The following is a 27595-nucleotide window of genomic DNA, read 5'->3' as shown; positions in this document are numbered from 1 at the left end:
GAATGAAGAGGGGGCTTGGCTTGGTTTCCCCTGCCCGCCCTGGGCCGCCTCCGCAGCCGCTTCCCTTCCTGCCTGGCCCGGGCGGTGGGGCAGCATTAGAGCCGAGCGCACGGCGTTCAGCCCGCGGCTCGTGCTTCTCTCCCCGAGCGTCCCCCGCTCGTCCTGCCCGGGGCTTTGGCAGAAGCTGTTGGGAGCGTTTGTCGCGGACCCAGGCGCTTGATGGGCTTAAGCTTCGCCAAGCGCTGCCCGACCTGCTCTGCCAAAAACCTGAGTAAGGGGCTGTCCGGTATTCTTGCCCAAGCCTCGCTGCCTTTATTTATTTTTGTTTTAAAATAGCACTGAAAGTCTTGTAGGTAAGAAGAAACACTCTCACCATTTAAGGAAAAAAAAATTCTGTACCTTTTAAAACCCAAACCTCATAATGGTTTATGAATTTTGGCTCACTGATTTGTAGTTGAAATAAAGGCTCAACAAGGGGTTATTGGGATACCTTGCTGAGCTGTTGCTGTTGAACTTTTCATCTATGTGTTACTCAAAGGTGGCAGTAGTTGGACATCTGCTTCACAACATACTTGCTTGACTGAGGTACTGTTTTTTAATATACCAAACATATTCATCCTATTGAAACCTGGTCTCACAGCCTTAAGAATCCTGGAGAAGTTACGTCCTTTGGAAATGACAGGGCAAAGCTTTTTCATCATCTACCTTTTTAGTGTCCTGCTAAGGTGAAAAGTTAATTACAAGTGCCTTTGCCAAATGTGAGATGTCAGTTTTCCCAGGCCCATATCTTCTGCTTCTTGCTACTTTGCTGTGAAAAGTTTCCCAAGAAAGCCTCAAGAAGTGTTTTTACTGAAGGGGTGTGTGTTATTCAGCATGTTTTGAGGCAACCTCTGAATCCTCTTACTGTAAGAACAGATTCAAACTGGATTTTTCTCATCTGCCATATGTTTAACAAAATAACCATCTTGGTGATCTCTAAGTTTTGTCCTCATGTTCTTTTATGAAATCTGTTAGTCTGTATGAAATAATTTATTGTGAAGAGGTAGAGCAGTTTGTTGGCTTTACTGCTGTATCAAACTGTGTTAGTATTTCTAGAAAAAAAAAGTTAAGACTTATCAGCTACTTTATGTGTCTTGAAAGAGGCCAGGCTTAAATTTCATCAAAAGAAAAGGCAACTAATACTGTTCTGTGAAGAATGGCAGGTTTTGTTAGACTCTCCTTCTCTCCCTTCTTCTAAATAGGGCAAAAGCATTTGTCACTGACTGCTTTATTTCTTTCCAGGTACTAGTGAACACTGCCTGCTGTTTTCTGATGCTGGTTGCTAAACTAATCCAGTATATGGTGTTTGGTCCTCTTCGTGTCAGTGAGAGGCAGGTGAGACAGCAAACAGGGAAACTGTAAAACATGACAAATGATGTGATTTTCTGTATGGAATTGCTGAAACTGTACAAGAAAAATAAATTTACAATATATGTCTTACCATATACCATTTGGTTACCTAGTATATTCACAGCCACAAGCTTCTGCTGTATTTTGAAGGGAATTTTTCCTATTGTATTTTATAAGCCCACAGTCAACTTAAGAATCCTGTGTCTTTAATGGACTGTGTTAGATTTCTTACAAGCATGCCTCACTTCAAAACTCTTGTAACGTGTTCTTCTCTATCCTGCCTGCACCTGGCAGCATTTCTCCATTGCTTTTTGTAGTTGTCAGCACTGGCAGTTTTTGACTTTTGTACCTTGACTGCTGGAGAAGTGCTTTCCATTTTCATACACTGAGGGAATGGTTTATCATTCCTGGTTTAAGAGGGAGTAGGCAAGAAAATCCCCAGAGAAAGGAGGTGGGTAGGACAGAAAACTGAGGCTGTTTAGTCCTGCTCTTGTCTGTGTGTGAATGGTTATAAAAATTCAGCAAAGGAGCTATGAAAGCCCAGAGTTTTTAAAAACAGGATCCTGCAGAAGATGAAGGCAGCAGCAGGACCTTGAATAGTATCTCTATATATTTTTTTTAAAGTAAGGCAAATGTATAAGTTACTTGTGTAAATGCAGGAGCAGTGGTTTGGAGTGTGTTCACATATAAAAAAAAAAGCCTGTAAAAAGAGTTCTTTAGGAGGAATCAGGCCATGATGATTTTTGACATGCAGAACTGAGGCCCACAAAGCCTCATTAATAACTGTGGAGCTCTCAAAGCCTATTGTGTTTGTAATTCATACCTTGTAGAGGTTCTAAGTGTATTAAAACCAAGGCACTATCAAACTGCAGTGGGCCAGATTTTCTCTCCAGTCCATGTTGACTGTAAGGATGTGGAATTTTAGCTGGCGATGGTTTCCAGGATGTTCTCTGCCCTCTTAAAAACTGAAGTAAAAAGCAGTAGCAATGTGGATTGACTTGTGTTTGGACAGTGGGAGTTTGCCTCAGTTGTCATGTAAAGGAAAGCTGCTTATTAATACTGGTGAGCCCAAAAGAGCAGCATCATTAAGGAATTCAGGGCCTGTCTTAACTAAACTCCTGGTGATTTCATTGTGTACTTTAACAAAACATGTTGTTTCATAAATTTTTTAATCCACTCCGAGCTGGCTTGCTGTCTGCTGCTTGAGAACATCATATTATTTCTTCTGTACTTTGTGTGTGTGGGAATGGTTTTATTTTCATTGCTCATCCATCTCACTCTCCACTGTAGGCATTGTGATTCTGAAGCATAGACTTCATCATCTTTTCTTAATCATCTGTACTTTTTGGCAGGTTTTTGGAAGCAAGGTGCTAGGCAGTTCGGGCATCTTGAATAACTAACTGTGGTAGCTCTTCTAGCAGAGAGGACTGTGTGTTTGCAGCCTGGTAGCTGAGTTGCTTGGGCATGAAGAATCAGACTGAGATCAGACTTGCTTTGTGCTGAGCACTGTTTTAGGAATATAGCAGGAAACTGCATTGTGTGCTGTGTAGCACAGTTATGCTGCCATGGTACAGGAAACTAGATAGGCAGTAAGGTCTGCTGGTATTTTTAATATGTTTCTTACTTGAGTCTCTTTTATTACAGCATCTCAAGGATAAATTCTGGAATTTCATTTTCTACAAGTTTATCTTCATTTTTGGTGTGCTGAATGTTCAGACAGTGGAAGAAGTAGTGATGTGGTGCCTGTGGTTCTCTGGACTTGTGTTTCTCCATCTGATGGTTCAGCTCTGCAAGGATCGCTTTGAATATGTAAGTTTTGATTAAGGGCTGTCTTTTGGGGCATGCAAATTCTGTTTCTGGCTCAGGCACTGGCTCAGATAAGGTACAAACAGATCATTTAGACCTTTTCCACACCCTGCGGTACTGAACACGTGCATGTCCCATTAGCTTCAAATACTTGCTTTAAAGTACAATGTCAATCTTACTCCTTCAGTTTTCCCATGAGACAAATGGAGCTGAAGATACTTATTTTCTGTAATAAATTGCTCCTTATATGTGCCCTGTAATTACTGTTACATAACTGGATGAGATGGCTTCATAGCTCTCCTTAGTAAAGACATCTTAACAACAGAGCATCCCTTAGATTGGTGCCCTTTAGGATTGGCCTGTGGAGCCTGTTTCTGCAGATTCTGTGCTCAGGTTTCACACTCACTTAGATATACTGAATTTTGACTGCCAGTGTCTTTACAATATGCTGTGCAATTTTCTCTCTAAGCTACATTCCACTTTCTGTTAATACCGGGAATAAATTAGGTAAAAATGCAGAAAATGAAGGCTAGGCAAGAAAGAAGAAACTGTAATTTAAACAGTAAATCTTGGCCTTTTAACTAAAATGGGCCTGCATTTTCCCAGGCTCCTCTCTCCCAGCATAGAACTTTTACCTGAATTGAATCCATGAATCTTTTTGGTAGCTCTGGGCTTTGCAGGTTTTTTTTTTAATAATGTCCAGTAAGGCCTGTTAATTCATGGGTAGCTAAGCACTTAAATTTGAAACTGCATTGGTTAGGGTTAGGAAAATTGAGACAGCAGTGAGCAAGACAGTCATCTGGTATTTTTAGTGTTGTTCAGAAAGCTGTGAAAGAATATGGGTCACATGGGAAGAAATCCTTATTATATTATTTTTGCATTCAAAGCATGCATAGTTGTTTTTTGCTTGGACAAATGATACTTATATGATTTGCCTTGTGAAAATGGGGCATGTGGAGCTGAACCAGATGCAAAGAAGTAAGAAAGAACTAATTTAAAAACAAAACATGGGAATCAACTTTCTAAGTCAGATCAGACTGAAGCTTTGGGCAACTCCTTCTTTCCTTGTCCTGTTCTTTCTCATCCTGCTCTGGAAAAAAGAGGATGGACCAACATCCACTTGGGTTGCCTTTGATTTAGACAAACCAGATGTAGCCCTCTGTTAAGGTAGTTTAGACATTTAGCACACTTTGCATGCTATTGAATGAGACAACTTTTTTCAGCAGAGTCTGTTCAGCAGTCTCTAGCTGCAGCTTAAATGGTTTTTTTGGGTAGACATCTTTTTCTTCCAGAAGGAATTGACAGTGGAAGAACTATGGGATGGAAGACCAAGCTGGACAAATTCACATCAGCTGTTTGGTGAAAAATTGGTGAAACATTGCTTGAAGACTGTGTGTTAGGTTAGGTGTCTTTGTAAAATGCATGTAAATCCTAAGCTGATGCTGTGGATTTGGTGCAGAAACTACTGTGTCTCTGGTTTTCTTGCACAGGTGATTTAAACAGCTCAAATAATCATGGTAATTGTAAAATAAAAAATAGTAACTGATTGTTAAAATGTGACTGTAAATGACAGTAACATGAACGAGGCTTTAGGATAGTGTGTGGATTTAGCTTTATTCTTCATAATTTATTACAACATTGCATTGTGAAATTGGTTTTATGCTAGAAAGCAAAAGATTTTCCTGAATGAAGTCTTGTTTGGTGAGATGACAATGGAAGGCAGGGTGGATGAAGTACTCATTTAAACTGTCACATATTTATGTATTTGTGTTGCAGCTTTCCTTTTCTCCTACCACACCCATGAGCAGCCACGTCAGAGTGCTGGCCCTGCTCATAGCCATGCTCCTGTCCTGCTGTGGATTAGCAGTTGTCTGTGGAGTTGTTGGCTACACCCATGGCATGCACACGTTGGCTTTCATGGCAGCAGAGGTGAGACTTCCTTCATGTGTGTTGTGGGTTCTGCTTTGCCTTTGGCCCCTCACTTGGGGGTGTCCTGGTACATGATGGATTTGCTTTTAATTCCCATAAGAAAGAAACTTTGAAGACACAAACAAATCCTCCCCTGTTTTCCAGAAGCTGCCAGATTGTCATGCTTTCTCTCTGTAGCCTTTAACCCTGAAAAAAATCTTAGTCTGAAGAAGAGAACGAGAGGGTAGACCTGTAAAGTGATCCTGAAATCAAATGGCAGCTTATGAAAAAAAGTAATGATTGTGCTTCGTGAGCATTGCAAAAAGGGTCGGTGAAACAGCACCTGAGAGATGGAGAGAGTGTGTATGAAAGTGTAATGTGCGCTTCAGCCTCTTTCTTTGAGGTTGTATTTTTTGTTTCATTTCTCCCCAAAAGGAGTGAGACATCCTTTCCTTAAGGCATACTCATGGCTTTTGCTTGTGTTTGTGTAACGAGTTGTGTCTCCGCTGAGATGAGCAAGGCATTTTTGTGCACTCCTGAACACTTTGCACTGTGGACTAAACATCAGTATGCTTGTGGAGTGAGCACCAGTATGTTTTTGATGTTGTGGTGGGTTGTTGCACTCTGCCTGAGGAAGTGATAATCTTTAACAAAGAGTGGGATCCAATCCAAGTATGTTGTGTTAGCACATCGTTAGTTCAGATAGCAAATAACATGTACAATGTATTTTTCTTCTCCTATCTTGAATTCATACTTGGAGCTAGACAGCAGGAAGGAAAACAGCTGATAATAGGAGAATATGATGCTTGTCACACCACAGTTCAGTTATCAAGATGTCTCTTTATTTTTCCATGAATATGAGAATGTGCAAGACCAGATTTGTAATGAAGCAGTGGAAGGGTACTGGAAGATTTAACAGTGTCTCTGAAAGGTGGGGTCTCTTTGGTGTCATGTCTCTTATCTTGGCTTGGCAGAAGGATTATCAGCATTGCACCAGCTCAGGGTAGGTTAATCAGGGAGTGTTGTGGAGCCTGTGTTGCCTCCTCAGAGCTGTGCTGTGTGGTAGTGTGGGTGTTTGGGGTTGCAGGATGGAGCCCAGTTGTTAATTTCGGTGGAGCTGTTCTGTGTGCTGATTAATGAAGGTGCGGCTCAGGCAGTGGAAGTGTGGGGAATGCACAAGTAAGGGTCTCCTAGCTGTGACTGCAGCCACTGGTGTTTGAGAACATTCCTGAGCTGTGGGCTGTACAAACCCATTGTGTTTGATAGTCCCAGAGGTACTCTGGAAAGTTGTATGATCATTCATTGAACTTTTTTTTTGTCAGCCTCTGTAATATCCAAAGGCAACAAATTCCACATTTACTTGGCTTTCTGTACATGAAAGATGTCCTCTTTGAGTTGTTCTGAATCTTGTGTTTGATAATCACAGAATTATTTCGGTTGGAAGGGATCTTAAAGATCATCTAGTTCCAACCCCCTGCCATGAGCAGGGAATAATGTTTAATCTTCACAGAATTTGTGATTTTATCATCGTTTTGCCTCTTCTTTACTGCCTTTCCTTCTAAGCAAAAGAATTCTAATCTGTTTAATCTTTTCTCATAGGAGATTGTATAATATCTTGGCATTTTTGAACATTTTAAATATTCCCTGTATGGATTGGGCAATCATGAGTAATTTCCTTGATTTTAATACCCAGAACTTATGTGAGTGAAATAAAATATTTAGGTTTCTTTCTGTACAAGTACTGGCAGTGACACCTCATAGCAGACTTCAAGCTCTTAGTAAAAAACAATAAATATTTGAGACTGAAATGTTTTTCTGGTGGTGGCTTGTGTGATGCTCCTCGAGAGGGACCCTGCCAAGTGTATTTCATTAGTGTGAATGAATTACATTAAGTTACATTAAGCTATTAATCTCTCTTCTGCAAACATTGATTTAGCTCAGTGTTTTCAATAAAGCAATATAGATGTTTTTCTTGTGTTTTAGGTAACTTCCTCTTGTTCTCTGTTTCTTGTCAGTGTTTTTTTTTTTTTTTTTTGCTGCAGAGGGTGGATGTGAAATGTGCAAATGCCCAGAGAGAGCTGAGTAGGGACTTGCCTGTATTTTTGAGTAAACATTAATCTTTTTTGCCTTAATATATGGTGTTCAAGAATTATAGTATAGCAAGCAGTGTCCAGCCTGTATATCTTTGCATGTTTTTTTTAAAAGCCAGCTAGTAAACAGTTGGAAGATATGTTGGGTATTGCAAAGGGTTAAATATGCATAGAAGCACTTTAGGAATGCTTTTTTACAGACGGAAAAAATTATTCAAACTAACTGGCTTATTGCTACTTTGGGAAGTTAGTGGTTTTGATAGTTCTTCTGTCCTGTTCACAGTACTTATGCTGAAGGCATGCCACCAGACCAGTTTCACAGAAGTGGTTTCAGTTGCTCATTGTAAATCCCCTGCATCTCGGTGTCACTTGGCCCCTGCTACCTACAGGCTGGTATGGGCAGTCTCTGGGGGAAGCATGTCTGGTGTTTTTTACTGTGAGGATAGAATAAGAGATGGAGCACTGTGGGCTTGATGGGTTACAGAGAGGTGACAGGGCCATCTTCTCTTAGATGATGAGAGCCCATGGAAATGTAGTTAACCTTTTTGGTGACTTGTCTTTACACTTCTGATCTTACACTTTCTGATAGACTCAGGTTTTTTTCTCTGTACTTAGCCTAGAAACATAAGTATGATTAAAGAGAGAAGTTATTTTAGCAGCATTTACATCTCAGCGAAGGGAGGGAATGATTTGAAATTATCTTCCTCAAATTTCTGTTATTATTCAGTTCTTCCAGTTCTTTTTTTTTTTTTTAAGAAGTGGGATAAAGAGAGGTAGTTGGTGGGATTGTGGTCTCAACACTTGCTGAGTGATAATAATTGAAAAAGGCAATACCTCCTTTGTAGTTGGGAAAAAATGACACTTAACAACAGCAATACTAGTGGCTGCTTTAAAAGCATGGTGTCTTTGGGAGCAATTTCTTTCATATTTATTTATAAGCTTCAAGGTTGTCTCAGGTATATTGTGCACACAGCCATCTATAATGACCATTGGTTCACAGGACTTGTTAAGGTGCAATAAATGAATTTTGTGTTTTAGCCCTGAGCTCCTGCATCTGCACCACTGTCCCTGCCAGAATGTTGATAATATGTATGGGTTTTTTCTTCCTCTTTTGCAGTCTCTGCTGGTGACAGTCAGAACTGCTCATGTGATTTTAAGGTAAGTTCTGTAAGTTCAGTTTTACAGGCTGTGTGTGCAGGATGGTAGTGCATATGGCATGTTTATGTAAGAGGTGTAGGTAATTACCTCATTGAATTGCAAATGCATGTTTGGAGATTGAGAGCAGCCCTAAGGAGAGACCTGGGGGTGTTGGTAGATGAGAAGCTTGACATGGCCCAGTAATGTCAGCCACATCCTGGTCTGCATCCCCACAGTGTGGGCAGCAGTCAGGGAGGGGATTCTGCCCCTCTGCTCTGTTCTGCTGAGACTCCCTCTGGAGTGCTGCATCCACCTCTGGGGCTCCCAACATGACAAGGATGTGGACCTGCTGGAGTGAGTCTAGAGGAGTCCTCAGAGATTTTTAGAGGAGTGGAGCACCTGCTGTGGAGACAGGCTGAGAGAGCTGGGGTTGCTCAGCCTGGAGAAGAAAAGGCTCTGGTGAAACCTTAGAGCCCCATCCAGTAACTAAAGGGGCACCAAGAAGCTGGAGAGGGACTTTGGACAAGGGTATGGTGTGAGGGAATGACTTCAAACTGACAGAGGACAAGGTTAGATTAGATACTAGGGAAAAAATCTTCCCTGTGGGATTGGTGAGTCACTGGCACAGTGAGTGGCTGCCCAGAGAAGCTGTGGATGCCCCATCCTGGAAGTGGTCATGGCCTAATTGCATGAGGCAGCCAAAGGATTTGGAAAGAGATGATCTTCAAGATCCCTTCAAATCCAAACTGTTGCAGGATTCTATGAGGTGAGCAAAGGTGGTTAGCTTTAGTCTGTGCTGATTTTAAGCACAAGTTCTGCAACTGACTTATTTTTTCGTTTTATGTGAGTGATGTGTGTGTCTTATCCTGAAGCCTTTATTTGAATAAAAGATTGTACTGGTGTTTAAGTAGATAAAGGAACACTTCTTTTAAAGTCACCTAGTAAACAGTTGGCAGGTATGTTGGATAGTACAAACGATTAAATACACGTTGAAGCATTTTAAGAATGATTTTTACAAATGGAAATGCATTTTAGGAGAGCTTTTTACGGATGGGGGTTGAAATGCATGGATAGCTTTAGTGGGTGGTATAGCTTGAGGCATGGATTAAAGTGGATGGGTGCTGCTGGATGAGGGTTGATAGATGCTACTTAATGTCATTCTGCAGGGTTTGTTTTAAGGCCCTGGTCTCTTGAAGGTTTGCTTTGAAAAAGTCTCGTGCATGTTTACCTGTACCACACCTGTGTGTGCATATGTGGGACATGGTGTGTAATGCAGGAGCCTCTTTGTGCAGGTCACTGTCAGCATTTCAGCTCTGACACTGAGCTGTAGTGACTCACCTGAGAAACACCTCACGTGCTGAAAAATGTGCTTCTGTAGTTACTATAGTCCTAAGATTGACTTTCAGTACCTGAAGTAGTTTTTAGCAAATGCTACATCTTTTCTATCAGCTGGCAGTGTCTGTAGTGCTAGTGTGGGCTAAGCATTGACTGCTTTTTGCTTTTTTAAAATGTCGCTGTTTGAAACCAGTAACATTAAAAAAGTCCCCCTTGAGTGAGCACAGACTGTGGGCACAGGGCCTCGGAAGGACAAAGAATCCATATCTAGAAGTTTTTTGAAATATTGACAAAATGGTTTGAATTATAGAGATGCTATTTAACAACAACAAATAAATAATGTTAATTTCCTCACTCTTGCAGATATGTAGTTCATCTCTGGGATCTCAACCATGAAGGAACGTGGGAGGGCAAGGGCACTTATGTCTACTACACAGATTTTGTCATGGAGCTAACCCTGCTTTCCCTGGACTTGATGCATCATATTCATATGCTGGTATGAAATACTGGACATAATGCTGAACAAATAGACTGGCCTTAAAATAAAGGGCACTCGGTATACATATTTTACATTTTTTTTTACTTTGCTTATTTTAGAAACCAGATATTACAGAGAAGTTACTTCCTCCTGTGTAGTTGAAGTCATCACAAATAACTTTGTTAAGGAGTATTAACCACTGTGTGTAATTATCTGTCTAAGAGGTGTTTAATTAGCTTTTCTTATTGAGTAATACACGGCTGAATTATTTCATTGGCAGCAGGAGATGCTAAGCTGGACAGGACTGAATTCAGCTTATTCTCATTATAAATGCTGTGCTACCAAATTTCTTTGTGAAGAGGTGATGAGTAGTAGTACCTTTGAACATGGGTGGTTGGTCTGAATGGACCCAACAAAAGAGAAATTCTTCAGGGCTGGTTTCTTGATTTCTTTTTCTCTTAAGACCTGATGCAGCTTCTTGTTTCTCATGGTGCTTGTTTGTAATGACTGCTCTGTGGTTTTCCCAAGCTGTTTGGCAATATCTGGCTATCCATGGCGAGCCTGGTGATTTTCATGCAGCTGCGTTACCTGTTCCATGAGGTGCAGCGGCGAATTCGGCGGCACAAGAACTACCTGCGTGTGGTTGGAAACATGGAGGCCAGGTCAGCCCCTTACTTGCTCTGCAGTCTTGATGTAGATCTAGTAGAGAGGATGCTAAGAAAGAACTTGGGATTCTTTTATGTTCCAAACCTGATCTTAAGTCTCTACACTTGGAGTGTGTTTTTACCCATTTTATTTGTTAGTGGGGAGACTCTTTCTGGGTTTAACAGATATGTAGGATTGACTTGTATAGTGGTAGTATTACTGGTAATGTATAAAGTGGCAAAAGAATTAACTCCTCTGTCCAGTATTTCTTCTGTATTTTTTTGCATGCTACCTTTGTTGGGTGACAGAAGTTTTGAAGAGCTCTGCCTGTTTTAGCTGTCAGATACTGGCTTTGGCTGTGATAGAAATCAATGCTCTTAATTTCATTAGGCCATGCCATTCACCTACTGACTGAAATCAAAATATTAATTAAACCCTTACTAGCTTTATCAGGGTATTTACTAAACCTGAAGCCAACTTTAAGACTTTACCTAAAGTGGAGCTAGGAGCACTTTGGCAGTACTTTAGTCCATTCCCTTTTAGTGAGGTCATATGGAGAAATTGGGGGGCCTGCTAAAACCTAATATTATACCAAATACTACTGCATTTCTGACCCAGTGTTTTAAAAATTCAGCTATGTTCTTAAATTCCCTATGGCTCTTAAAATTTTTTACTCTTTCTGTACATCACTGTACTGTTTTAATTTTGAGCCTCTGTGCATTTGATTAATTCTGATTCCTACTGCTGTAGCCTAGGTGGAGAATGCTGGCTTGTCTAGAAATTCCTGAGGGTTTTTTTTGAGAAGTTGTTTAATGTCTGTGATATTACCTTAAGAGCTGCATAATAAAGTTCATCCACAATGCATTGTTTCTTTCCAGTAAGATGCAGCCATTGAAACCCTTTGAGCTATTCACAAAGGTGTTTGAGTTGCATGTGTCACAGACTTCTTATCTGAATAACTTGATGTGTTTTGGTCATTGTGATTGTGCTGGAAGAACCACGTTCTAAATTCCCTCTGAAACTGTCATTGGCAGTTGCCTTTATGTCCCTGTTCTTCAGATATATTCCACACCATCAGTGCTGTGAAATGTTCTTACACCACTCATTTCTATATTGTCGTGTTTGGATACTGTGTAGTAAATGCTTACATGGCACTATAGCTTAAAAAAACAGGGAGAAAAGACAAACGGGAATGGCAAAATCTGAGGCCAAAATTAGTCACCATAAATGCTTATGATCCCAAACAGACAGCTTAATGGGTGCAGCTATTAAAACTCATTTAGAAAAATGACATAAACCAAATCTACACAGATTATAATTTAAGGATCTCAACAAAATGATCATATAATTGTCTCTTGGAAGGAACTAAGTCAAAGCTTTATGCACTTAGGATGTATGAGGAGATGTTCAAAAAAGTGCCTGCAAAAGGCATCAGAGGCATGTGTATGTGTGTATTCCTTTGCAGTGCAGCCTGAAGAATAACAAATAAAAAAAAAAATAACAAATCTGTTGGTACAGGTCTCTTAATGAAAAGTTAGCATGGAGGGTAAGGTTTTCTCACTGCTGGATTCTCTAGAGAGGAGGCTATGCTGAGCTTGTGTAGTCATTCCTTCTGTCTCTTCCTGTTTCTTCTTTGTAGGTTTGCAGTTGCAACACCAGAGGAGCTGGCAGTGAACAACGATGACTGTGCCATTTGCTGGGACTCCATGCAATCCGCACGGAAACTCCCTTGTGGCCACCTCTTCCACAAGTACGTGTGCAGTCTTTTTCACTCCAGTCGTTTTCATGTTTGGGTTGTTCCACCTGGTGCACTTCTTTTCCCCCAAACTAAGACCTTGTCAGCTAGTGGGTAACCAGAGTTGAGTTTCTCAAACACAGGTCAGTAGATTTGTTGTGTGGAGGTTGTGTTCATTTTCAGGTGAAGAAGAAAAATTGGAGCTGGATCCTTAAATACTCTCCAGGTATCAGCTTTAAGGAGAAAACAGGGAGTATTTTTATATAGTGCATCCTCACATGGTGGTGAGTCCCCCAGGACAGCTGTGCAGGCCAGGTCTGAATCTGTGGTTTCAAGGGGCAATGAGTCCATCAGGGCTGTAAAAGAGGTTAACCAAATCAGCAGAAATGGTCCCTTAGCAGCTGGTAGTTAGAACTGGGAGACTTTTGGCCAAGGAACCTCTCTATACACTGCTTCTTACACTCATTCAGTAGTGAATAGTAGCATATGCATATGGACATAGTGTGCTGAGATGGATGTGATTTCCTTAGATCTTTTGTAGCAGTGCTTACACTTCCATGCCTGTGCTTAAATATGAAATGAGAAACAGGGATTGAAGCAGGCGTTTCTGGAGGGCCATGTGATGAATATGCAGGTCAGTTAAATTGTCCCTGTGGTGTTACTTTCTGTAAATAGCTTTTTGCTTTTCTGGTAACTGTCAAACCAGAGGTTGTAATCTGTGTGCTAATTTGTTGTCATTTATGACAAACCTTGCCATAAATATTTATCTGTGTTCCAAGAAGACTCTAATGAGATAATGTGCCTCCATAGCAGAAACTCCTTTTCCAGTGCTACTGAATCATGTGAATATTTAATCACCTGCTGAGCACTTGAGAAGCCCAGGGTCTTCTCTTCAGAAAGACATTTTCTCTATATTTAAAAGAATCCTTTTGTATTTTTTTTCTGAAGCAATTACAGTTCTGAATCAAGTTACACTCCTTGGTGCTTTTAGGGAGGGAACATGTTACTGTGGACAGCTTGCATATAAAACCAGATGTAGCTAATAACTCTATTTACAACCTGAGAGTGGTTTCTCTCCTCATAAAAGCCTGGTGATTTTGTCAACAGGCTGAACACTGTGTCCATTCTCAATTACGTGGGATTTTTTTCTCCACATGAGTTATTTGGAGTGGAAGAGAAGGTGGCAGGGAAGATTTGTGTGGCTGAGATCAACCCTGTGCCCAAATATTAAGGAAATTTAATGGGAGTAGTTGTCTGAATCTTTTAGGCATGTTGAAAATCTCCTTTACCTTCTAGGAAGCAGGCAATTTCAAGAGTTGCTGCTCTGAAAGGTTGCCAGGCTGGACCTGCTGTTTGCCCTCCTCCTCCCGGGGTGCTGTGAGTGACCAGGGTGTGACCACAGCTGACTTTTGGGCTCTGGTGCTGATGCAGCTGACACAGGGTTGTGCCCATTCCAGCATCTTGGCTGTTGAGCTGTGGAGGAGCAGTGGTGTGGTGGCAGCTTGGGAAACTCTGGGTGTTTCCCAAGTGACCTTTGCAGTACAGCTCAGGCAGAGGTGTGAGTTTGCTGTGGGCAGGGTGGTTTTCCAGTGGTCAGGGAGGTGATGTTGGACAGCACTGCCAGTGCCAGCATGCTGGTTGTGCTGCTGACCAAGGTTTGCAGTTTTTTACTGTGGTGCTTTGGTTGTTTTGGGGAAACCCATCACTGTGTGTCCCTCCATTGCAAGATGATGGAAAGCACTTTGGCAAAGTTTCAGGAATTGGACAGAATGCTTGTATCCTTGACTTCACTGTAGTCCTGCAATTAGAGCTTTTCCCTTGCTCTGTCAACCCAAACCTGTGATCTATGCCTTCATTTTGTTTACAAATACACAATTTTGGGAACAAGTTTATTTGATCTTTTTGTATGTCTTTACCTTTCTAAAATGTTTTGAGAACTTTTGGAAAAAAACCCACCTTGCAAAATGTGAAGTATGTGTTACAATAGTGAGAAGTGTTCAACCCTGTGAAATTCAGTTCTTCCACACTGAAAATTAGGTTTAACTTGAATAAATACTGCATCTGGGTATATCAACCTGAATCAAAAAGCATGCACTGCTTTGAGTGTTTCAACCTGCATTTCAAACACTCCTCACTTTCTGCAGGACAGAAAATTTCAGAATTAAGGAAGGATTGAGGCACAGAATTGTTAGTATTAATAAATATCTGTGTAGAGAGTTTCTGGAGTGGTACTGACTTTTGTGGTTTGGGTATTGGTATTTTGAAAAGCTATTTGAAAACACTGGAGGTGCTGTTGCCTCATCACAGGCAGAACTGCTATGAAAATGTGTCAGGATACATTAACTATGTGTCCAGTTGGGTTTTCCCTTTTTCATTTGGGAATGGTGAGAGAAAAGAGCTGGTTTCTTTTCCCTTCCAGGCAAAACTTGCTTATTCTGAACTAAAAGGACAGCAAGCTTGGAGAGTGTTTTAAGCTTGTGATAAATCTGCATGCATGTTTATAAAAGGTGAACACTTGAGTATTTTCAGCTGAAAGTAATAAGAAACCTATGCCAGAGTCATCAGGAGGGCCATGTGATGAATTAAGCTCATTAAGGGTATCTCTGAGCAGTCCATGTGTTGATGTTGTGTACAGAATATGCTGCAGCTGCCTGATGTACTGGTGACAGTGGTGTTTTGGAAAAACACTGCAGGCTCACCCCAGCATTACTGTTTATCTGTCAGCTCGTGCCTGAGGTCCTGGCTGGAACAAGACACATCTTGCCCCACCTGCAGAATGTCTCTGAATATCACTGACAGCCACCACGTGAGGGAGGATCACCAGAGGGAGAATCTGGATGAGAACCTGGTGCCTGTGGCAGCAGCAGAAGGCAGACCCCGCCTGAACCAGCACAATCACTTCTTCCACTTTGATGGTGAGCTGAGCACACCTGATACCTGCTGCTGGTGCCCACGTGAACCAGTGGAGCAGGAGCAGCCTTCTCTAGAAGGGACCTCACTCTAACCATGCTCTGCTTGTTTTTGTCAAACACCACTGTGTTTCTGATGTCTCTTTTGCAAGAGCTTTGAGATTTCCCAGAGCTGTGGAGACTTCTTGAAAGATTTTTAAGTGCTCCCCTTTTCTGGATTTGTTGTGGTCACCAACTTCAGTTACTGCCATTTATTCATTGTGTGCCATGTTGACAAGCAGAATTGGAAATTCCTGTCTTTTTTTGCTGCCATGTGATGGTTAAACAACAGCAGTCAAAGAGGAGGGAAAAAAGCCCTCTGTGGTGCAGTCTAAAAGTCAGTCTTTCCCCTATCACCTAGCTAATGTGTAGTTGTCAAAAGTCCATTTGCCACTCAGTTTACAGACACTTGCAATGCTTGGTTAGGTTAGAAGATTGGTCTCAGAAGGAATCATGTAGCCACAACAGTTTAAAATATTTGGGGTTTTTAGTTGTGTGTTGTAAGTACTCTCAAAGCACATGTGATTCCAGGCCACAATAAGTTCTGTATATGGAGACAACTTGTTTTGAAAAAGGCAATTTATGTCAATTGTCTTCCAGATTTTTCTTAGAATTTTGGTATTGGTGAGTGCTGTTTTCGACAGTCTCCCAGATTCTGATGGCACTCTTGGTGTTTCTCAGATGATTTCAGTACTGCAAATATTGAACTTTGGGCTCTGCCCTTGTGGAGCTCCCATGAGGCAGTTGAAATGCTCACTGCAAACTTACACAGTGACCTGTTCCTCATCTGTGCTTGTTTTGAAATCTTTGGAGATTGGAGGGGGAGAATCATGGGCAGAGAAGGGTCAGACAATTTCTAGGTACATGGAAACTGGCTGATAGCTTCTGCATGGCTTCCACTTGTGGGGTGCTTTAGGTCTCCAAAGGACATTTATATTTAGAATAACACAGCATTTTTGATGGTTGTCCTCCCCAGTGCTCTCCACTGTCTTGGAGACCTGCAGTATTACCATGGAGATAGAAGGAGAGGTGGCATAGAGCAAAGCCTGAGTTTATTTAATTGGCAGCACAGAAGGAGGAGGGAGCCACCCATGTGCCCTACTCTGTTGAGCTGAAGCACACAATTGCAGCAGTCACTTTGTTCAGTTACTCTGTGTCCCTTTGAAGTAGTATTTCTCAGTGATGACCCATTTTGGGCCTGGATTCAGATTTCTTAGAAGCTGTCCTGTTTTTGTAAAATTGCTGGATTTATTCATAGATTCCAGAGCTGGAATTGACTCTGGATTATTTTAATTTTCACTTGAATAGGAACATTAAAAAAAGAAAACAAGGATGTGTTACATCCTTGATCCTTTTGCAACCCCCAGATTGTTACAGCACTGTGACAGTGTTTTTGAAGAGAGTATGGGCAGTTAGTGATTCACTCCAGCCATCTCCATGTCTGGGAAACCTTAGGGATAGATTGCACTGAAGAACTCCCTGCACATTCCTTGTGGAATATAAAGATTTATGTTAAATACATGTAGAGGTACTTGGCCTGCTGAGATTCTCATGCTCTTTCTTGACTTTCTTGGTGATTTCTTACTCCCAGGCTCTCGAATTGCCAGCTGGCTGCCCAGTTTTTCTGTGGAAGTGATGCACACAACCAACATCCTTGGAATTGCACAAGCCAGCAACTCCCAGCTCAATGTTATGGTGAGACTGCACCTCAGCCTTCCTGTTTGTGCTGTGTAGGGGAAAAGGTTACATGGAGATGGAGAACATAAAGGGGAAGGAAGTCAAAACAGTGGTTAGACACTAGATGAAAGCTGTTTTTCTGAGAGAAGCTTTACTTCAGTCAAGTGAGGGCTATATTTGGGTTCAGATTTGCCAGCATAAAAGAACAGGTCTGGAGGTAAGTGAATGAGGTAGAAGAATGACTTGTACTTCCTGGGTAGATGAGTAGACTTCTTCTCAGCTTGCTCAGCGCAGCTTCTTCAGCTCTTTTTCAGTACTTCTGTGACAACTTGCAGCACCAAAAGGTTTGAGTCTGTAACCAGAGGATTTAGCTGTTGGTCAAGTAGTAACTGAGCAAACCATTCTATAGGTTTTGATTTGGTTTTTTAGTCTTTAATAGCACTAAGCTTCAAGATGGCAATTTCAGTGTCTTATCAGTGTGAGATGGGCTCTCTAGCACCCTCAGCTTTTGCTGGTTCACGATGATAATGGTAGTGTAGAGGATGAAATTCCATAATTGTTGAATTCATCCATAAAAAGTCTAATGCAGTACAAAAAGAAAAGGATGTGGCCTCATGAAATACTTCATTTTTTTGAGAAGTGCTATTTCCTTTGAGTTGAGCAAGATACTGTGTTCTTTCTATACCATGGTAATAAATGTTCAGTGAGGTGTCTCATGAAAGTGATGGAATTTTCTGAAAATTAGGTCTTTCCCACCCATAGTCTATACTTCTGTTTAAGCATCAGCAGGGTAAGGCCACTATTTTTAGGGTGTTTGAGGCAGGGAGGGATCAAAAAGATGTTGGCAGATGATTTATTAGTTAAATATGCAGGAACTCTCCATCTGAGGTCAGTTTAATTTTTCTTTTACTGGACACAGTGACACAAATAGGCTTTTGTTAAGGATGAGTAATGATTTTGCTAGGATTGTGTATTACCAAAAGTAGAGTAGCAACTTATATTAAAATGTCTACTTTAATGGAAAGCTGGTTAAAGGTTAGCAAATTATTAAAGTGTTATACATTTTTAATAGAAAATAAACGACATTTTCCTTTGTGTTACTGAATAAAACCCTAGGGAAATATTTTGAGGGGAAAGCCAGAGGCTGAAATGCTAAATCAGTTTGGTCACAAGTTAGTACAGTGGAGGGTTATGTTTGCAGTAGTTGCTTGTGGTTATGTTTGCAGTAGTTGCTTGTGGTTATGTTTGCAGTAGTTGCTTGTGTTGGAACTCTGTCAGTTGGTGCTTTGTTTTTGCTTTGTTCTCAAAACTTCTTCCACCTTTCTTTTCTTATTATCATTCTCATTCCCCTTTGCCCCCCCCCCCCCACCATGACTTTGGGCATTAGTGAAAATGGACATTTAAATATTAAATGAAATCTAGTTCTTGGACTCTGGAAGCATATTATTTGTCTTCCCTCTTACCTTTACTTATTTAATTTGGATAATATTTAACTAACTTGAAATTCAGTCATAACAGTTCCCTGACAACTCAGTTTAATTTACTTGAGTTTTCAGACCCTATTCAGCTGCTTTGTAGGGAGGGTGGCTAGAGGGAGTAGGTTATTAAGACTTATTCCACTTGTCCTTGTCAGTACCATTTTGGAACCAATATGGCAAAAAGCAAAATAGTCTTTTTTCTTCAGTGTTGACCTAACTTTCAGTCACTCATGAGTTTTGTATAGACCTTTATTAAAAAGGCTGTCATAAGAAGAGGGCTGGGAAGTTTTTGAAACCCTTGTGCATCTACAGGCACTGTTCAGGGCCATGTGGTGTCTCCCTAGGAGTTGCAGTTTGGGTGTTGACTTCAGTGGAGGCAGCCCATTGCCCTGTAAGTCACAACCAGCATGGGTTTCCTTTCTCTTTTCTTTCTCTCTGTGGGTTTGCATATCATAAGCAGCATCTTTGAGCTGGTAATATTTTTAATCTCCTTCTGTTGACATACTTATCAACTGACTTCTATTTACTGCTGATAATGACTGTATTGCTTTCTCCAGGCCCATCAAATTCAGGAGATGTTCCCTCAGGTTCCTTATCATTTAGTTCTGCAGGATCTGCAGCTAACTCGTTCTGTGGAGATCACCACTGACAACATCCTGGAAGGGCGCATCCAGGTGCCTTTCCCCACACAGGTGAGTCATAAACTGTGCCCCTAAAATTACTTTCTTTCTTATCACTGAGCCTCCTAATAATGAGTGAGGGGAATGAAACGAGTTGAAGCACTGGTGAATCAGTGGGATTTGTTTTTCCCTTTGTTTAAATCTCTGTAAATGCTGTGTATTCAGTCATGTACCAAAAATATATTGAAAATGTCCTAGCTAGACAAGAGACAAATATTTGCTCAGTTAAAGCAGCTCTTCCCAGTGTCTCTTGTGCAGAGCTTTTAGAACATTTCCAGTTGATTTCTCTGCTGACAGATAATTGAATTGTACCACTTAGGAAGATTTTTTGCAAAGAAAGTCGGCAAAATGATGCCTTGTTCTTAATTAGTACCAGCAGATTTCAGTAAAGCAGTCTGGGGACAGTGTTAATAAGAATATTGAATTCTGGTTCTGTGCACATCAGATAGTACTGTTATCTGGAGTCTGTGTGTGGGGAGGCAGAGACAATTCTCTCTCAACACAGAGCATTCTGTTTATTGCTAACTTATCTGTTTCTAAATTGAACACAACGCCTGACATTGCAGAGGGCAGAGTTTGAATGTGTTCAAAGAGCTCAGGTTTTGTTCCTCTTTCCCACACTGTATTAAACCCATGATGTTTGCATTTCAGCGTGCAGATAGCATTAGACCTGCATTGAGCAACCCTTTGGAAAGGCACAGTACTGATCAGGAGGATACTGGAACTGTCACACAGGTAAATTGGCATAAAAATGGGCAGAAAGCACAATTAGAAGCTGCATGGACTGGTAGGTGCCTTTGGTTCTGTAATCAGGTCAGGTTGGTGGCAGCCCTTCCTTGCATTTCACATCAGAGCTAACACAGTCAGGCACATAAATCAGTTACGAATATAGTGCCCCTGTAAAGGATTATCTGTGTGCTTTTCTTTTTCTTCCTTGAGGGAAAGTGCTCTCAAATGCTACAAAGAACAGAAGATCATCATGTCTCTTTTCATGTCTGGTCAGCCCTTGCCTGTCTGTGGAATATGAGGAGCAGGTAGCTTTGCTCTTCCCCTTTTTCTTCTCATTCCCATTCTATACATCTCCAAACACTTCCATTAAAAGGAGGAGTATTTACTTTTTGAGTATAAGAATTCTTTTGTGTTTTGGAGGAAGCACTTTAGGACATGGGGAGCTTTGGTGGGAATGGAGTGAGATATGAACTGGACCAAGAGATAACAGCCCTTCTGGATGCAAAGCACAATAATGGGTTTTGCTGTTCTTTGCTAAGGCCTTTACTAAGCAGCATGTGCTAGCTAAAGTGTGGCAGGGAAAGAAAATTACCCTGTGAGTAAAGTAAGATCTCATTTCACTTCCGTTTTCCCTGACTGTAATAGTGACATCCTGAGGGCTTCTGTTTTATAAATCTCTCTTTCTGCTTACTGAGTAAATTTGTGAGGTATGTGACTTTCTCTGCAGCCTTTAGTGACCTGAATAGCCAACCTGTTACTACCTGGAATTCAATGTGGCGGTTTCCTTGTTAGCCGGTTGCAAGACAAAAGATCCTTTGATTTGGTCTGATTCTGAAGTTGAGGCTGAGGAAGAGGTGGTAGTGATGGTACAGATATTTGGTAAGAGCCTGAGGTAGCAACTACAGAACTGCAGGAATGAAAATCTTGGTCTGGATCAAGCATTTTTGGGTTTCTTTGAAGGTTTTGGAGGCATTTGCTCTTTAATGAGAGAAACCTCTGTTGGTACAAATGGTATCTAACCAGTTATCCTTAGCTTGATTCTGGCTTCACATCCCACTGTGAGTGATTGTGTTGCTGTTCATCTTTCTTCCGTCCTGCCTGGCACTGCCTGTATTTCTGTCCTTCCTTACAGAACCTGAAAAACCCGGGAGTGGTGTCCATACATCACAGCACATGTTCTCTAATAGAGATGCCTTTTTGCTTTGCAGTGCTGCTGAGCTCTGCTCAGATGATGTGTTCTGGCTGGAGCAAATGGTGGTTTGGATGGAGAACCCGTTTTTATCATGTAGGATAGCACAGAGATGACCTGGAGACAGTGGAACAGTTGTGAATATCCTGTAGTTTAGTTGGGCTGCTGGTGGCAACTTGTGGGGAATGAACTGGTGGCCTCTGTGAGGGTTTTCCTGGATGGATATGTACTGTGCCAGAGGGGGGAATCATAGGCAGGACCTGAGGTGGGAGACTGAGACTGCCATGCACAGAGAGAAACATGCTGCTGGGTAGTGTTGTGGAAGCTGGAGGGGGCTGCTGTCCTCGTCCTGCCTCAGAAATGCTTTGTGCATTTAGTGTTAGCTTAGGCTGCCTTTGGGCAAGCTGCTCACTCTTCTTACAGAACTCAGAGTTCTACCAAGGAGTCTTGCTTTACTCCTTGCTGTTGAGAGTATTTCTGTTGTGGAGAGGAGCCTTGGGAGCCTCTGGCTCTAGGAAACTCCTGTCACTTTTGTGTCCCCTTGATTTTGATTTTAATTTGCAACCAAATACCTGGTATGTCTCTCTCTGCTTGCCAGAAGAATCTGTTCCTGTAGTCAGTCAAAGGCTTGTCTGTGAGAAAAGGGCAAGCAGCAAACAAGCTACTTCAGCAGGGTTCACTGGAGTTTTTAGAAGCTTTTTGAATGCAAGTGGAAAGGGATATAAGAAGCTGCCATAATCTGCTCTCAATATGACTTAAATTTCCAAACTGTGGATAGATAGACATTGACACCTTATGACACAGTCTCTGAGAGAGACTGTGGAAACTCCAGTTCCTTTGGGCTGCAGCTTTAAAGTAAGTTTTTCAAGCATTCTACCTTTTTTTTTTATCCCAGCATACCCACTGGGAGTCTTTGTAGATCTCCAACAGCAAGTGGAGATCAACAACAACCCATCAGTTCTGCTTGTTGGAAACAACACTTCTTAGGGCAGCTAAGACACTCAAATAAAAGAACCCTTCTTCGTGAGTAGTGTTGGTTTTCCTAGTGCCTTATGTCATATTATGACTTCATTCTACTTAGAGTTCAAAGGTTTTAAGATAGAGCTAATGACTGTTTTTCCCCCAATTGTACCTTATGGTTTTGGGGAATAAGTGCTGATACAATGTAATGGTAGTTGAGTGGCATCTCTGAGCACCAGCGTGGTATAAAACCATGTTACATGTTTGTGAGATAATGCTCTAAATACTGACAGCCTCTATCAGTCCTGCCTGTACCCTTAGTGAGACACTGAGACACTGTGCATGTGCTTCCCTCCAGCTGTGCATGGGAATGCTGATGCTTCCAGTGATGTGCATAATGCTCTGCCTCCTCTCCATTCCTGTGCTAGATGCCTTCCCTTGCCTAAGTACTTGGTGGCAATTTTGAGACACTTCTGAGGTATCCCGTGGCTTTCATGAAACTTTTTCTCTTGGAGCCTGAAAGAAGAATAGTTTCTGTAGTACGCAGGCTTCTGCACCTGTGTTCCAGTGCATTACTGAGGCTTGTCATAACCTTTACTGCAATTAGTTGTGATAGTTTTTCTCTAAAACCTCCTTGGTGACTGTTCCTGTGCTCAGTTAGAGGATTGGCTCTAGGTATGGATGTTTGAATCTCTGTAACCTTATGAAAAACCCCCAAACCTTAGGTAAGCCAACTTGCATCTTCTGATACAAATGGCCCAGGGGGACAAAGGAGTGATCTTGTCTGAACATTGACAGCAATGAGTGGCCTCCTCACTGCTTCCTCCAGCAAAGCTTCCTTTTTCCCTGCCCACCTGTGTGGGAATTGTAAGCAGCAATTGAGTTGCTCTGTACTTGTTCCACTGGGTCTGCCGAGGTCATCTTGGTCCCCAGTACAATCCATGGGATCATTCTGTGGGGCTGTCCCTCCCTCCTCAGGCAGGTAGCAGTGCTTTGAGGAAGTCCAGTGGTTGCCCTTATGTTACCCCAGTGCATTTGTGTGCGCTTTGGTAAATTGCAGCACTGGTGGTTTTGCTGAGAGAGGCTGAACACCCACACTTGTGTTTGTGGTTGCAGTGTCTGTACTGTGCTGACTTGGGCTCTGGGATTCCTGCTTGGCTCACCTACCTAATGGGAAGTGACATTTGTCTCCGTGTTTGCTCTCTGAAGGCGTTGTGTCGGGGAAATGGCATTACTGGCCTGTCTCTAGGGCTTTGGCATGACTCAACTGGTTTTGCACCTCAGCTGCCTGAGCCTGTGTGTTGTACTGAGATGCTGCCATGTCTGGGCTGTTGGGGCTGGAGCAGCAGTCCCGGGGAATCAGCCATTGCTGCTCCTTGGCAGCTCTGCCAAAGGCCCAAACCAGGCAGTAGGAGCTGCCTTGGCCAGTGCTGCCTTGGAGCATCTCACTGGCTTGAGTTGTTCTCTGGGATACCAAATGATGGCTACAGCCTTCAGCGCTTCCCTGGGGTGATTTGTTTCTTGATGCCACCACTCCTGGCTCTGGCCGTGGCTCTGCATCTCTGCATTGGGGGCTGATCTGATGGTGTGTGGCAGGGTGTGATCAGGATTGCTGTTTCCCCTCTGCTGTGCACCCACACCATCATCCAGCAGCTCAGTTTTTGGGTTAGTGTTATCAGCTGGCTGTCAGGGGGGAGAGGTGCCATGTGGGGGCTGCCAGCTCCTCTCTTGGCACACTGTGCTTGGGACAGTTGCCAGCCTTGCTCCAGCAGTCTAAACCAGGATGATTTGGGTGCTGCAGAACCCAGCGAACCGAAGCCTCATAAATTTCCTTCTTGAGCACAAATTATCTTTGCAAATACATTTGTTATTCTTTCCTTAGTATGTGGATTTCTGCTTTTTCAACTCTTTACTGTTGCATCACTTGTCAAGTCAGCTGCAGAATCTGACTTTCAAATGTCCCATTTTCAGAGAGCATTAATTATGAGTAATTAATGTTTGTCTTTGACATTACTTTCAAACATGGCATAAAAGATACAGCGTTATAGGATACAGGATCTTTGAGCATGGCTTGAAATAGCTTTGTTCTGTTTTTTGGCTGTGTTTTTCAAAGGAACCCAAAGGAATTGGGTATAGCAGGTGAGACTCTGGTTTCTTCCAGTGCCTCAGAAAATGACAATTATTTGTAGCTTCTTGTTTTGATGCAAAGAAGCCCAAATTTTGCAAAGATGTATGCTTTATTTCCTTTTCGCTTAGACTGAGAGAGTGCCACTTGAACTGAACTCCAGACTGGAAGAAATGGTGGAATTCAACGAGATGGAAGCAGAACCTAATGAAGCAGAAGATTTTGAGGCCAGAGGAAGTCGCTTTTCCAAGTCAGCCGATGAGAGGCAGCGAATGCTGGTTCAGCGGAAGGAGGACTTGTTGCAACAAGCTCGAAAGTATGTTCCTTCCTAAAACTCCACTCTTCCCACTCAGTGGAGTCCCCCAGAATGGGTTTCAAATGGATTTGGACCACTGAGAGCCTGGGTTGATATGAAAAGCAGTGAGAGGAATTAATACATCTGCCACAGCAGGCTCAGGATGCTGTACTGCTAAACCCAACTCAGAAATAGCATCATGTGTCCCAACATGCACACAGCTTCCTGTGCAGTTCATCCAAAGCTCTTTGAAATCAAAGGCTGATTTTTCCAGCTTCAGTGGGCTTTAGTCTAAGAATGTACTGAGAACAGGTTACTTGGGCTGAGTTCTTTAGCAGTCTTTAGTTTGGCTCCTGGCACAGATGTCAGCCCTCACTACCTGTGCTCTTACAGCTGAAATTCCTGTCAGGCACCACTTTTTCCAGATACAGAGCCCAGAGCAGTGCAGATCTGACAGGTGACCCTTACTAGATCTCACCAGAGGTGCTCAGCACCAGCCAGTCAGCACTGCTGAAGAGAGAGGGACCAACTTGAACTGTTTCTTTTAGCCCAACCAGTAATAGCTGTTACAGGTTGAATTCAACTTTTTTACTGGTATTCCAGTTACGTTGGTAAACTTTATTAGCATCCAGTTGCTGATTAAGCAGAAAAGGAAAAGCACTTTAGTGATGTAGAAAAAACTTTGTAGTGTTTTTAACAAGTGTTTTCCCTTCCTTGTATTGTAGGGACACTGCTGAGAGGGTCTACAACAACCCCACTGAGTTCTGGGTTCTCTGGTGTTGTCAGGCTACTGCTGCTCTTTTTCTTTTCCACACTGAAATGCCTTATACATACCTGGGGGTGTGACACCATTTATAAGTCTATAAACAGACTTGCTCTTAGACTTAATTTTTCCTTGATGTTTGAAAAAATGTCTTTTAGGAAGACAGAGTATTTTTGACTTTCTGGTTTACTGGTTTGAAGAGCTGTTGAATTTCAAACTACTGTTTTTTTGCCATTAAAGTGTAAGAATTCACTGGGATATTAACTGTGGCAGCAGCTTCCTTGCCCTCTGGCCTTAGAGTGTGCAGCCCCTAGTGCCCCTTCTGTCCCTGGCTTACCTGCTGCCATCGGGGAGTGCCTTGTTGTGGTAGGCAGTGCCAGAGGCTGAGGCGTGGAGTAACAGGAACAGAGGGACTCAGTAACTCACCTGCTGTGAATGGCTCTGAGCTGAGGACAGCCCTGACCTTTAGAACTGACTCCTTCCCAAAGGCACAAAGATCTTGCACAAAACCTAAGAGCTTCTGCCAACTCTGCAGAGCCTGTTGTAGGTGACGTGGGCTTTTTTAGGAGCACATAACTTGTGTGCACTTTTATTGAGGCATTTTCCTCCTAGTTTGCCTTCCAGCCCTCCCGACCGCGGCAATGCGTTTTTCAGAGCCAGAACGAGGTGGGTTCTGCTCACTCATCTTTTCCTTTTCTCCCTCAGGCGTTACTTGAACAAAACCTCCGATGAGGAGCTGAGCACAGAGAAGCCTTTGCCCGAGGGAGCGGCGGCCGACGCTGCCACCCTGCGCCGCAGGACCCTCGCTGCCGCTGCCGAACGGAGACTTCAGATGCAGCAAAACTCTTAGCGCTCGCTGCCCCTCCTCCTCCTCCTCGTGAGCAACGTTGAATAAATAAATTACATACAAAAAACCCTGCGCTTTCTATACCAGCAGGGAAGTGTCTCTTCAGAGTTCAGCTGGCTGTGCTGCCGAGTGAGCTGGCTGCCTCTCTGCTGTATAAAGCATGTGGTCTAATAATGTTTGGACAGCTGACAAATTAACCTTTTTTGTAATATTTTCTATGTGACGTTGATCCTCTACACAACAAAAGGCAATTTCTAAACCACGGGCATGACTTCTGCAGCTGGCATGAGCTATGGGGCTGACGGCACAGCAGAGGCTGGGGAAGTGTGTTCTGAGGTAGCTGTGGGTGCAGGTCACGGAGTGCACGGGCACGTTCTGCTCGAGATCAGGGCCAGTTACTCCGAGGAAAGGAAGCTTAGAAGCTTGCAGCAAGCCCTGCGTTAGACGAGCAGGCTCCTCAGTCCCTGTTCCTTCAGCAGCCGAAGTGTTACGTAGGGCGGCTTGAAGGGCTGGGGGAGCCTCGCTGGGAGGTTCTTACAATGGATGAAGTTGTCTGGCTACACAACATAGAAAAACCTGAATTCATGAATTGTGCAGCAAAGCGCCGATTCCCGCATAAAATATTTCACTGTTGCTGGGCTCTTCTGCACTGGCAGAGGTTTGGCTCTGTCCATCCCCAGGGCTGCACTTTTCCTTTGCCTTTATGTCCAGGAACAAGCGAGGGACAGAGGGGAATGGAGTGAAGAAGAGGGACCTAAGGTGAGGTTACAGTGTTGCCATGAGCCCAGGGAGTCAAAACCTGCCTGTCCTGGACTCCAGCGCCACACAGACCGGATGGTGCGGAGATCCCTCCATTATCTTGCTTTTTATTTCATTTTTAACCCCACAACCTCACCCTGAGTTTATTCAGAAAGACTGGAGGAACGGGGGCAGCTGGACCTTTGCTGGCTGCAGCCCAACCTGCTAACCTGGATTTTCTTAAGAACTTTTGAGATCCCCTTGGCGCCGCTGACGCTAGCTTACATAGTTGAATTTTACATGGCAGTGACTTAATTTTTAAACTTTGGAAGAGTGAGTTCTAGTTTCACCGTCCTTTAGAAGGAGCCCAGTATTATCTAGAATTGTTGGTAATTTTTTTACTGTTGGTTTTTAGGTGAAGGTGAATTTAATGAGAGGAATTGCATCGATGTTTAGGTGAAAATAATTTATTTCAATAAAACTCTTTGGGAAGCCTTACCTTGCAATGCTATTAGTAAACCTCAAAAAAATTTTTTGAGATCTTTGGTTTTGCTTTGAACACAGCTGTTTTGTTTTTACTGTTAAAAAAAAACCCAACGAAACAAAAATAAAACCTTGATCAGTGTTGGAAATTGTTTGTAAA

General features: G+C 42.5%; 1 protein-coding gene across 2 annotated transcripts; it reads left to right on the top strand.

Annotated features, from left to right (window-relative positions):
- Positions 1 to 721: 721 nt before the first annotated feature.
- Positions 722 to 27595, top strand: AMFR (autocrine motility factor receptor). 2 transcript variants are annotated; one of them, XM_031058416.1, is made up of 14 exons: positions 722 to 857; positions 1282 to 1374; positions 3034 to 3198; positions 4972 to 5124; positions 8311 to 8351; positions 10029 to 10161; positions 10672 to 10805; positions 12428 to 12538; positions 15248 to 15438; positions 17063 to 17166; positions 19238 to 19318; positions 19958 to 20041; positions 24441 to 24625; positions 26073 to 27595. In XM_031058416.1, the coding sequence occupies exons 2-14, from the start codon at positions 1312 to 1314 to the stop codon at positions 26215 to 26217; spliced, it is 1590 nt and encodes a 529-aa protein (XP_030914276.1). In that variant the 5' UTR covers positions 722 to 857; positions 1282 to 1311; the 3' UTR covers positions 26218 to 27595. The 2 variants fall into 2 exon arrangements, with proteins under 2 accessions (XP_030914276.1, XP_030914275.1); XM_031058415.1 differs by having other exon boundaries at positions 814 to 857; positions 19184 to 19318.

Source organism: Geospiza fortis, unplaced genomic scaffold, assembly GCF_000277835.1.
Source record: "Geospiza fortis unplaced genomic scaffold, GeoFor_1.0 scaffold97, whole genome shotgun sequence".
Taxonomy (NCBI): domain Eukaryota; kingdom Metazoa; phylum Chordata; class Aves; order Passeriformes; family Thraupidae; genus Geospiza; species Geospiza fortis.
Note: the sequence above shows the minus strand (reverse complement) of the source record. Positions and strands in the feature narration are given on the sequence as shown.

Excerpts from the sequence above, each read along its gene's own strand:
- AMFR (XM_031058415.1), top strand. The coding sequence starts at position 1,312 with ATGCTGGTTGCTAAACTAATCCAGTATATGGTGTTTGGTCCTCTTCGT. Across the intron at positions 10,806-12,427 it reads GTTGGAAACATGGAGGCCAG|GTTTGCAGTTGCAACACCAG; the intron begins GTCAGCCCCTTA and ends TCTTCTTTGTAG. Across the intron at positions 15,439-17,062 it reads TCACTTCTTCCACTTTGATG|GCTCTCGAATTGCCAGCTGG; the intron begins GTGAGCTGAGCA and ends TCTTACTCCCAG.